Source organism: Rhinoderma darwinii, chromosome 1, assembly GCF_050947455.1.
Source record: "Rhinoderma darwinii isolate aRhiDar2 chromosome 1, aRhiDar2.hap1, whole genome shotgun sequence".
Lineage (NCBI taxonomy): Eukaryota > Metazoa > Chordata > Amphibia > Anura > Rhinodermatidae > Rhinoderma > Rhinoderma darwinii.
The window spans coordinates 127,875,223-127,887,324 of record NC_134687.1 but is presented as its reverse complement, the minus strand read 5'-3'; the positions used below and the strand labels follow the sequence as shown (position 1 = coordinate 127,887,324).

Sequence of the window (12,102 nt, the reverse complement as noted above, 5' to 3'; positions counted from 1 at the left end):
GTCAGGGTCTGTATTTTGGGGTCTGGTTCCCCACTATCCAATGGCACCATAGCAGCTGCATGGTCTGCCACTACAGTATGTACACCCTTATGTTCTACGAAATATGTTGGTCCTATCTATAAATACATATATATATATATATATATATATATATATATATATATATATACATATATATGCTTATTATAGAGAGAGTGTGAGCGATGATAGATAGATAGATAGATAGATAGATAGATAGATAGATAGATAGATAGATAGATAGATAGATAGATAGATAGATAGATAGATAGATAGATATGAGATAGATAGATAGATAGATACTTCTTATACATGTAGAAGAATATTAACCCTCTGAACACAGTTGACAGGGCAGGAATGATTCAATGCCACGTCATAGCGAAGCTGCATTGACGTCTGCAGCAGAATCCCTATCTTAATCCTAATAGAGCGCTGGCCCCTGACTGCAGCAGAGCCGCACTCCTGGAGAAGGAGCACTGGTGACGTCACAAGACAAGGCTGAGCCGGGCTCTGGGTTCTCCTCCACAGCTGAAAAGCGACCAATCGTTGGCCGGGGGTGTAGATGTTGCCACCGTGAGTGCCATCTGCATATGAGGAGGGTTACATGCTGACAAGCCGCGGAGGCCCCCGGGCTCCCCACTACTAGGGATCAGGCAGCTTTCTGGGTGTGTGCGGTGCAGCTTCTCCATTGGTAGCAGTTAGCGCTCCTTGGCTCTGCCGTGGAGACAATGCCTGTCTGGCTGCATTCAGTGTAAGGCATGATCGGCAGCATTGTCTCCAGGCGCTGCTGCAGAGGACCGGTCCTCCTCCCATGGTAATAGACCCACCAGAGAGGGGACTGATGGGGCAGTGACACTGACATAGAGCCGCACAGCACTCACTACTGGTCCAGGATGCCGCACTGACATCGCATTGCAGTGTGCAGCCATCCAGCTCTGCTATAGCGGACAAGTGGCGACTGAATCACAGGGGGGTCCAGTCATTAATCGCCATGGCCAGCGCCAGGAGCATTGAGCTGGAACATTTCGAGGAAAGGAAGAAAAAACAGAGACAGCCGCGGAGAGGTGGGGGAGGTCAGGGCAGCAGCTCGGGATCAGGACCCAGGGGTAATGGATTAATTCCCAGCCCGGCGCATAGCGCCCACTGTAGCTTCTACCGCACCCGCACCCTGCAGGCTCTCAGCTCCGAGAGGAAGGCCAAGAAGGTGCGCTTCTACCGCAATGGGGACCGCTACTTCAAGGGGCTGCCGTACGCCGTGTCCGCCGAGCGCTTCAGATCGTTTGATGCTCTGCTGATGGAGCTGACCCGCTCCCTGAGTGACAATGTCTGCCTCCCGCAGGGAGTGCGCTGCATCTACACGCTGGATGGCACCAGGAAGATCACCAGCCTGGACGATCTGCAGGAAGGTAAGACTGCTCTGCCAGTGTCGTGCCCGGTGACATTGCCCAGTGTATGCTCATCAGCATGCACCTAGTGTAAGGTGGCACCTCATCAAAATGGCTCTGTCTTAGAATGTGACGCATTAGTATTCCGGGGCATGCTCCTGATGGGAGTGAGTGACAGACAAGGGAAGTAGTACTCGTGCCTAGGGAAGGGGTGGGGGAGGGAATACACATTGCACATCATCATCTGTAGCAAGCTGGTCATACACAGGGGTATATCATGACAAGACCTGAAGGCACAATCTGCTGGCAGAAAACTATACACTACCAAGAAAGTCCCAGCAGGTTGTAGAGATGACCATGCTCTCTATAATGTTGGTTTAGATATTGTTCCATACATTACCGTATCGCATCCCAAAGCTGGTCAAAGACGTGAGAATTAATAACTATCCGGACGATTTTGATTCCATGATTAGCTGGCAAGGGGTATATATATATGTGTATGTATGTATGTATGTGTGTATTTATATATATATATATATATATATATATATATATATATATATATAGTGTGTATATATAGTGTATAGCGTAACATATGCCATATTACCCAAGATGGCATGCGCCCTTAGGTGGAATACGGCACGCTACAGAGCTACATCAGTATAAACCAAGTGGCTAAAACTTTTATAAGTCACACAGAATATGACTTGAAGGACAAGACCCCCAAAATTTTGTAGGTGTCAGAAAAAAGTAGTAGGGGGATGGGCTTGATAAAAATGGTGTTCGGCATGAATCCTCCATCCTTTTCAGTGCAAATATAACTTAATGACATTGATATATAGGCCCCTATGATTGTACTTTATACTCTCAATCAAAAGAAGTTCAATACAAAGTCATGGTATTTCCCAAATTCAAACTATTTTCCATATGGATAACTGTTCATAAGATAGAAAAATGTATGTCCCTTTAATGTCAAATCTTCAGATTAACCAAAAAAATTGGTATCTTAAAGACCTGACTCATAAAGATAACCCCTGTCCATATTAGGGCATATGGACATCATAGGTATCCCTGTTAGGTACCCCCATTATGAGCATGCTCTGTAAGAGTGGCTCCCACTCTGTCCGATCCGGCCCGACCATGCATTACATTGACAAGAGACTATTTCAATGGCCACTGTACAATCCTACTCAGTCCCTGGTGATAATAGTTGATCGCTGGGTGCTACAGAAGATGGACCTGGACCCCATGACACAATCCATTATGTCTTTTGCCAGCTTAACCTCACAATTTAAATATCAATAACAATAAAAAGACACAGTCACTGTGTGTGTATGTATATATATATATATATATATATATATATATATATATATATTTATATATATTTAACAAGAGCACTACCATGCAAGTGTCGTGGCATTCCCAAAAAATTGTAACACGATGGACGGCTTCAATGTGTCAGCTGTATGGGTTAAAGGGAGAGCTTGCTTGTCCTGAGATGTTTCATACAGCAGCTCAGCTCTCTGCATTCTTGTATGACTATATAGGCTTTTCCCACTCCACGTGACGTGGAATCAATAACTGGAAAGCCATTGCCATATACTGTGCTTGTTTATGCACCAAGAGGCATGCACTGACATCACAGGCAATTAGAGGAGTCTCCAGTGGATGCCGCAGATTAAACAAATCCATTTATGAGTCTTAAGCACTAATTGGATATTGTACATTTGCGGTTTTCTGTCCCTTTTTATGGCTTCTGTAATTTTGGCAGTTAGAAACCAGAAATCGTGAATTTGCGTGCCTGGTCTTTTCAGGCTTCCCTGCCTCACAGCCAGTTTCTGTAATCCTGCAGTCAGCAGGTGGTCCTGGATTCATCTGTCTATATTGCCTGCAGTTTGTAGTTTATTATGGAGTGTTTTATTTCTGCGGCATCACAAATGTATTACTTCCACCCAATTCTTATTCAGATATATAATGTTACCCTTTGTATTATTTCAAGGGTATTTTAATTATATTGCTTTGTGGCCATCAATTATCTTATTTCAATAAAGATTTACTATACAAGCGAGTAGTGACTAATTTGCATACCTTTCCATCCCCAAAAATGTGCCAAAGACCTGTCCCGTGAAGTATCTGTCTATCTATATGTATGTATATATATATATATATATATATATATATACTAGACAACCCCCAGAGTATGTATAGTATTGGCTTTTTCTGATATGGTCCCTGCTATAAAATGGATTAAACAGCGATAATGGGGACTTCTACTTGTAATGTGTATGTGTGATTATTCACATATGCTGTAAGGATTGTCCGCCAGGAAGAGATACTGCCCGGGCAAGCTACTGACATAGACTTACTATGTACGTGGAGAAGTGTCAAGCGTCCTTACAAAATGTGTTAATATTGATACACACCCCAGAAAATCGCGTCCTTGAGTTTTCTTCTTGGTAACCACTTTACAACAGAGATTGTGCTGCCAAAGCAGGTTACTTAAAGGGGAAGTCCATGTCACAGATGTGTATCAGAAGATATTCTAAATTTAGTCTATGAGCTTGGATCACCACCTTTTTCCATATTTGATCACTTTGCAACAGTAGCCTTTCTCCTTGGATCTTTCACTAAGAAGAATCTCCCAGAAGACAGTCTGCTGCCATGTATTTCTTATAATTCTTTGCTGACAGAAAGTTGCTTTCAGTGTGTTTTTTCTTTCTCTTCTATCCATAGAATTTACTGTGGTGTGAATAGGTGTCTGTTCAAAGCTTAACATAAGGAATATCACCTGTTGTAAGCAGATGTAAATTTTGGAGGGCAAGTAGCACTGTTTTATACTTTAGAAAAGTCACAAACTGTTCTATAAAAGGCTATGGCTAGTGAGCAGCATTAGGATTACAGCACAAGAGGCTGTGTGCTATAGATAAAGTTTCGCTACAAAAGCAAAATAAAATTGTGGTATTGCTGGCTTACATCTCTTGCTCATCATTAGGGTTACTTTGCCATGGCACTGGTTACTAGTATATACCGGCAGGTAGCATGAAGCCTGCGACCTACATGGATACAGTTCCAAAAACTCTATGCTAAGTAAAACCTGCTCAGGACTGGATTTGACAGGACAAGTGCGGACAATTTTTGCCAATAGAAGTAAAAAAAAAGGTTGAAAATGCAAAAACAGAGCAGACGTGATCTGGTGAGCACTGGTTTACCAAGAAGTTATGTTCGAGTAGCTGCTGACTGGCCACTCACATGTATCTATGTGAGGGGAACAGTGCCAAGGAAACATGCGTGACTATAGTATACAGCGGCAGCTGCATTCTTGAGCACATTGTGTTTGGCATGGTTGGAGGGGGGCATTGTGGCTGGCACTATATGGGAGCAGTATGGCTAGAACTTTTTGTGGAGAACTGTCTGCCACTTTATGGGGTACTATATAGGAGGCAGTGTCGCTAGCACCTTTTGGGGGAATCTTCCTCTTCAAGAAGATGTAAAAGCAGCAGCTGAGATGGACATTATAAGAACTAATATCCCCCTACAGTAAATTATTAAGAATATTAGAAGGCACCTCAGAATTATGGGACATGTATAAAACCACTCAGCCTCATGCTCTTATATGGTGACGGAACTCTTGTTGACTAATCTTCTTAGGCCGTGTTCACATGGTCAGGATATGCAGAAGCAAATTCCGTTGTGGTTTTTCGGTGAAATCTATTGCAGAAATCCTTGGCCGATTTGCAGTTCTACATGTGCATTTGCTCCTTTGATGTTTAATGACACTAAGGAATACGATTTATAAAATCCATGACGCGGTCATTATTCCACGCATATCTTTTATGTAGTGTTTGAAAAGGGAATAAAAAAGCCCATTCACAGGCATTGCAGGCCGAATTGCAGTGAATTCTGTGTGGATTTAGGGGCAAAACCCGCACGTAATTCCAAAAACAATCCTCGGCGTGTGAACACTTGTGAACACTTACAATATGCAGCGGGGAGGAGATACATTATCCCATATTTAATACATAGAGAGGTAATGACAGCATTCTGTTTCCGCATAAAGTGACAGATCAGGATTTACGCGTTTGCTGCTGTTTTCTTATTGCATTCCTGAACTTTTACTTCCATTTCAATACATCTGATAGACTAAAAAGGATCTCATTTAATTTGCATGCCTTGTACTTGGAAACATTTGTACTAATTTGTAAGATAGGCACATGAAAGACTTCCTTGTGATTAATATTCTGATCTCCTAGACATCACAACAACTGACTAGAAAGTGAATTTTCTTGCAGAAATAAAAAAAAAAGTTGTCACTATAATTTTTACAGCAATGTGAAATAACCCAGTGAGACAGTTCTTTAATAGGGTATGTTCACACGGCAGCGGCCGTTACGGCTGAAATTACAGGGCTGTTTTCAGGAGAAAACAGCTCCGTAATTTCAGCCGTCATGGCATGTTGAGGCACTTTTTCGCTGCGTCAATTACGGATGTAAATGGAGCTGTTTTTCCATGGAGTCAATGGAAAACGGCTCCATTTAACGTCTGAAGAAGTGACAGGCACTTCTTTGACGCGGGCGTCTATTTACGGCCCCGCCTTTTGACAGCGGGGCGTAAAAAAAATGACCGTCGGAACAGAACATCGTACGACCCATTCAAATGAATGGCCAGATGTTTGCCGATGCTATCGAGCCGCATTTTTGGACGTAAATCGAGGCGGAAAACGCCCGAATTAAGTCCGTAAATAAGCCGTGTGAACATACCCTTAGAGGTGATTCTTTTTCCGGCTACAACGACCAGGTTGCAGTTGGTTTCCTAGAATTGGACCTTCTCTCCTAGTTTGTCAGTCTGTTGACTATCATTGAACATGTCTCCACTCCTGGGCCACATAGCATGCATCAATATAGGTCTGCTATAAAGTGTCAGTATAAATAGGACTGTGCAGTTAGTTACGAGACAACCATGAAAATTCTAATTCAGTACAGACCCCAAAAAATTATGCCATACGTTGCGCCACTATATTCATGAAATTTGGTACATATAACATATACCAGCAGGGCCGATATAATGGTGCCATGAAAAGTATTGTGTAATAAAAATAATGTATATAATTAGTACTTATACTGTATAAAAGTACCAGAAAACTGATACGATACTGTCACATAGCAGAAGCTCAGGTACAGCACAAGTCATACAGTAACCCTGGCACAGTAATGCCATTGCCATTATATATTTTTACCAAATAGGCCTTACATATGGTAACAATAAGGCTGTGTTCACACAGGGCGGATAGGCTGCGTACTAGTACGCAGCCTATCCACCCTGTGCGCCGCAGGGAATTTGTTTCATCCCAGGAGGCCGCTGCAGCCTGTGACTGGCTGCAGCGGGGGTCACATGGGATGAAGCGTCATCCCAGGAGGCAGGCCCTCTGACATCATCCAGGCCGGCCTCCTGGGGTGATGTTTCATCCCACGTGACCGCCGCTACAGCCTGTGATTGGCTGCAGCGGTCACATGGGATGAAACGTCATCCCAGAAGGCTGTGCTGGAGGGAGGAACACAGATTTCTGGGTAAGTATGAGATTAATTTTTTTTTGAGTTGTGTTTTTTTGCGGAGTAATCGCTGTGAACCCGCTGCAAAAAACACAACAACTGCTATTTTTAGTGGGTTTTACCTCCCCATTGAATTCAATGGGGAAAACCCGCAATAACTAAGCAGCGTTTACGCAAATACAATTGACGTGCTGCGTTTTTCCGCTCAGTATTTACGCAGTGTGTGGATGAGATTTGTTTTATCTCATCCACTTTGCTGCTACTGTAATTGCTGTGGATTTTCCGCAACGAATGCTGTTGAGTAAAAACCGCAGTGAAAACGCAACGTGTGAGCTGACCCTAAAGACAATGTCAGCACAGTGCCAGCCAGCAGCATTTTAATTCCTTAAAGGGAACCTGTCACCAGCATTTCACCTATTGAACTCTCCTCACCCCTTGCTGGTCGCTGCTGCCAAAAGTTCATTGCAGTTATCCTCTCTCTCTCAAACTCCTCCGACCGTAAATAATGGTCTGCAAACATTTTGCGCCTTTCATGGTAATAATCGTTCGTTCCTCTTCTTATCCCAGCCCAGCGTCAAAACTGGCCCGCCCTGAATGCCGAAATCTCTTCTGAGATAGGGCGCGCTTGCCAGTCATGTATGGTCTGACACCCTTCCCTGATTCGTCCGGGCCTTAAATCTAATTACTGCGCATGCACTGCTATGGTGTCCCGTTGTGTGCACGCAAAATAACAGGACATGGATGTGCACGCGCGGGATTTCGTGTGTGCTGGGGGAAAGCGAGGAGCTGTCAATCAAAAGTAAGGAGGCTTGAGGAATGAAGACATGACTTTTCAAACAAAGATATGGCTCTTTTCGACTAAAGATATGACTCTTTTATACTCATTAGCATACGGTGCGGGAACACTAAAAAACTGAATACTAAAGGTACAAAGCCGACTTAGAAGATAATTATAGGTTATATAGAAATCATTTTTCACCCACCTCTGACCGCTGAAAATATTAAAGTGTAGCTAAACGTTCAACAAACTTCTGACATTTCATAGTGACATGTCAGAAGTTTGTATTGGTGGGGGTCCGAGCACGGAGGCCCCCACCAATCGCTAGAACGAAGCAGCTGATGCGTTCATGTGAGCGCTCAGCTGCTTAGTTTCTGTTCGGCTTTTTCCGGAAATAAATGCTTCGCTCTAGCGATTAGTGCTCAGACCCCCACCAATACAAACTTCTGACATGTCACTACGTCATGATATCGCCAGGTGATTTTAGGCTCCTGTGCGGCTCTTCACTTTTCAGTTTGGAGGAGTCAGAAGGAAATTGGAGATGTGACTTGTAGTGCGAGAACGCAGGAGTTTAAATTATTCGTTTGAAATGTGATCTCAATGTTTCCTGCGTAATTGGCTGCGATGTTTGATAAAGGATGTTCATGATCTCTTTTTACACTTACAGAATAGCTAATGGCTAGATGCAACTACTTGATCTCAGTTTTATAAATGTTGGTCTATTGATTCCTTTTCACATGTACTTTGGTGCACAAATTCATTTTCTTGTGATTATTATTCCATTAGCAAAGCTTCAAGCTTTGTACTAGGTTTCTGGCATCACATTGGAACAATTATGTGGTGTATATTCAGTGCTAATATCGATTTTTGTGGGGGCAAAATTACCCAGTACTTGACATTTTTAGTATACTTTTTGGCATGTTCAATTTACTTCTCTTGTAACTGGAGTTAGAATCCCAAAAAACAGGAATATATGTTGGTGTAGGTTTTTGGGCATTTCCATGGAGATAAAATTATACCTGTAGGTTAATTGACCTCTCATGTTAATCGACCTTTGTATGCATGTAGAGTTTATGGTAAAGAATTTACGCTCCTGTTTTAAACTGTGCTGTTTTTTCTGGTAGAAATAAAGTGTATTTTTCATTCTTTTGTTACAGTATAGTCAATGAGTAATGGATTTCATAGTAGATACATCAGTTCTACAATTTCAATATGATAATTGTGTGCGGCATTGATGCGGACAGTGGCGGAAGAACTCCGCCACGTCTGGGCATGCCCTAATACAGCATGCCATAGAATATACCACTATTTGTTTCTTACAGATTTCACACAAATCCAGGCACAGTGTAGACCCATAGAAGTCTATAGACGCGGTTTTACGGATCCGTAACACAGCCATGTGTATGAAGCCTTATTATGGACTGGCATGAATAAAATAATGTGTGTGCATTGTTGATCTATTTTTCTGAACTTAGTAGTAGTTTAGTAGCTGCAATGTTTGTCAACACCAACAATAATGGAGAACATAGTTTACATAATAAGTCTTCCCAGCGATTATATCTTATCTCTGCGCTGCCTTTGAATTTTTTTCTTCATTTTTTCTATGACGTCCCTGATTATTGGCTATGAAGTAATTTTTTTTACCAGTGTTACAAATGAACCTCTGCTCCCTTAGGCTGGGTTCACACGAGCATGTTACGTCCGTAATGGACGGAACGTATTTCGGCCGCAAGTCCCGGACCGAACACATTGCAGGGAGCCGGGCTCCTAGCATCATAGTTATGTACGATACTAGGAGTCCCTGCCTCTCCGTGGAACTACTGTCCCGTACTGAAAACATGTTTTCAGTACGGGACACTTGTCCTGCAGAGAGGCAGGGACTCCTAGCATCGTACATAACTATGATGCTAGGAGCCCGGCTCCCTGCAGTGTGTTCGGTCCGGGACTTGCAGCCGAAATACGTTCCGTCCTTTACGGACTGAACATGCTCGTGTGAACCCAGCCTTACTACATGAGTCACAGAATCCTGTATGTGTTGAATGTCATGACTATGGGTTAAATTCTTCTTAGGGTATGTTCACACAAAGTTTTTTGAAGGCAGACAATTCTGCCTCAAAATTCCTTTGGGATTTTGAGGTAGATTTTGATCTGCCTGCACGCCGTTTGCCACGTTTTTCGCTGCGTTTTTCGCCAGCGGCCATTGAGCGCTGATGGGCAAAAACGCTGCGAAATACGCTTTCTCTGCCTCCCATTGATGTCAATGGGAGGTCAGAGACGTGAACGCCCGAAGATAGGGCATGTGGCTTCTTTTTCTCGCGAGGAGCTTTTCCGCTCATGGCAAAAAGCCGCCTCCACCTCCCATTGAAATAAATGGGAGACTTTTTCGGCCGTTTTTTGGCGCGGTTTCCGCATCAAACGTGTAAAAAAAACTCAGTGTGAACTGGGCCTTATAGTGTAGCAATTATCTGTATCATTAACTTACCATGATCCACAGTGAGATATCAGGTTGACTGATATAACGTACAAGACCTGGCAATTTCTCAAAATCTTTTAGACAATCAATGTGATATACAGCACAGGAAGAACAATATATAAATACCTGTATGTGTTTGAAACTATCCACATAGATTACATTGCACGTACACTGATAAAAACATGTAAGGTCCTATTAAAATGTCATCTCACCAACAATCTCAGTTGGGGCCTGTTTACATTTGCGTTCGACTTTCTGTTGTTCTGCTCCATCAGAGGAAGTTCTGGGTTCCATTGGGTTTCCATAGTGGTGTCTGTGGTTTTACCGGAAACAATAGCACAGCATGCTGCGCTTCTGTTTATGTCTTTTTTCGGCCGGATCTACGACGGATGCCCCCAACGCAGATTTGAACAGTCCCTTACTTGTACTTGTGCCTTTAGGCCTTGTTCACGTCTGCATTGGATACTCCGTTAGGAGAGGATCACTGATCCGACCAACAATATTGGAAACAATAGCGCAGCATGCTGCACTATTGTTTCCGGTAAAAGCACAGACTCCCTGATGGAAACCCAATGGAACCCACTAAATTCAACTGAACTGCTCCTAACAGAACAGAACAACGGAAAGCTGAACGCAGGTGTGAAAGAGGCCCTACATCTACAATGGTTAGAGATAGCCAACAACATTACTATTTAAGATGTGTGTATATATATATATATATATAGATAGATATTCTTGCATGGTACAGAATAACAGACATGGTGGAATGTTAAATGGGTAGGCAGAACTCTACAACACGAGAAGATCCCAAACCAAGGGTGTAGGTGGACATTAAACAAGCAGTACTAAGTACTGCATTGGCATGCTAGGCCTGAACCCTCAATGATGCCCCAGCATTCTATATTTTCTGTGTGGGCTTAGGGCATACTCATGTCGGTCCTGCAGTCACCCCAAACAGATACGTTTTACATCTGCCTGGAATTCATGTACTGTGACCTAAAGTCCAATTAAAAATCTGCATTGGAATTTTCCATGAGCGATGTAAGAGTGTAATCCATGCATCAAAAATATTCAAAGCATCAAATATGTAGTTAATATCTGTACTTCCATTTTATGACTTCATAGAATACCACATTCATGGGTGCAAATTAGATTTTATAAGTCATAACTGACAATTTAATATGTTATGAACTTTAAAAGTATTATAAACAGGTTTAAAAGATGAGTCAGAGACACCTGGAGGTTACGTATCCGCACGGCTTTGTGCTGCCAACTAATTGAATGCATTAATAGAACTGTCATTAACACATTAGTATGGTCCATTGAAATAAACTCTCTAGTTACATGCTGTGAGCTTCTCAGAAAACACATTTGCCACTGATATCTAAGATCCTTGAAATCGCTTATTTCAATGCCTAATTGTTCACTCATAGGTAACAAAGGTTTATTAACCTTTAATAAATAACAGAGTAAGGCCACATGCATGTAGCAGAGCCGTGCGCAGAAGCTGAGGCGCAGTAGACACTCCGTGTGCTGCCGTAGGGTGCTCTGTATGGTGACATATTAGGGGAGAATTAGTTCCTTTAAACGGCATTCAATAGAAAAAAAAATACCTCCATATGCCTATGTATGAAATTGGAGGCACACGGAGGTACAGTAGGGCCCCATAGAAAGGCCTTTTTACACGGACCAATGATTAGGCGAACAAGTGTTCATATGAACGCGCCTTGCCAATTTTTGCCCTGTTTAAGCAGGGCAAAGATCAGCTGATGAACGAGCAAACACTTATTTATTGGCTGATCGTACCTTTAATGCAGCTAAAAAAATAGTTACTAGTCGGCAGCACATCTTCCTGTGTAAGCAAGGAGATGTGCTGCCGACATGATGCAAAGGCATGGG

General features: G+C 42.7%; 1 protein-coding gene across 4 annotated transcripts in view; it reads left to right on the top strand.

The window, feature by feature from the left end:
• The first annotated feature begins 481 nt into the window (after window positions 1-481).
• DCLK2 (doublecortin like kinase 2) overlaps window positions 482-12,102 on the top strand; it is a 105,374-nt gene continuing 93,753 nt past the window's right edge. For 2 of the 4 annotated variants that reach the window (XR_012883018.1, XM_075860363.1), the window contains exon 1: window positions 483-1,424. Coding sequence is in view for 3 of the 4 variants with exons in the window: in XM_075860363.1 (XP_075716478.1) it covers window positions 1,010-1,424 (415 nt within the window). In the remaining variant the exon portion in view is untranslated. Of the gene's footprint in view, window positions 1,425-12,102 lie in introns of all 4 variants that reach the window. The other 2 variants (XM_075860364.1, XM_075860362.1) reach the window with 2 other exon arrangements.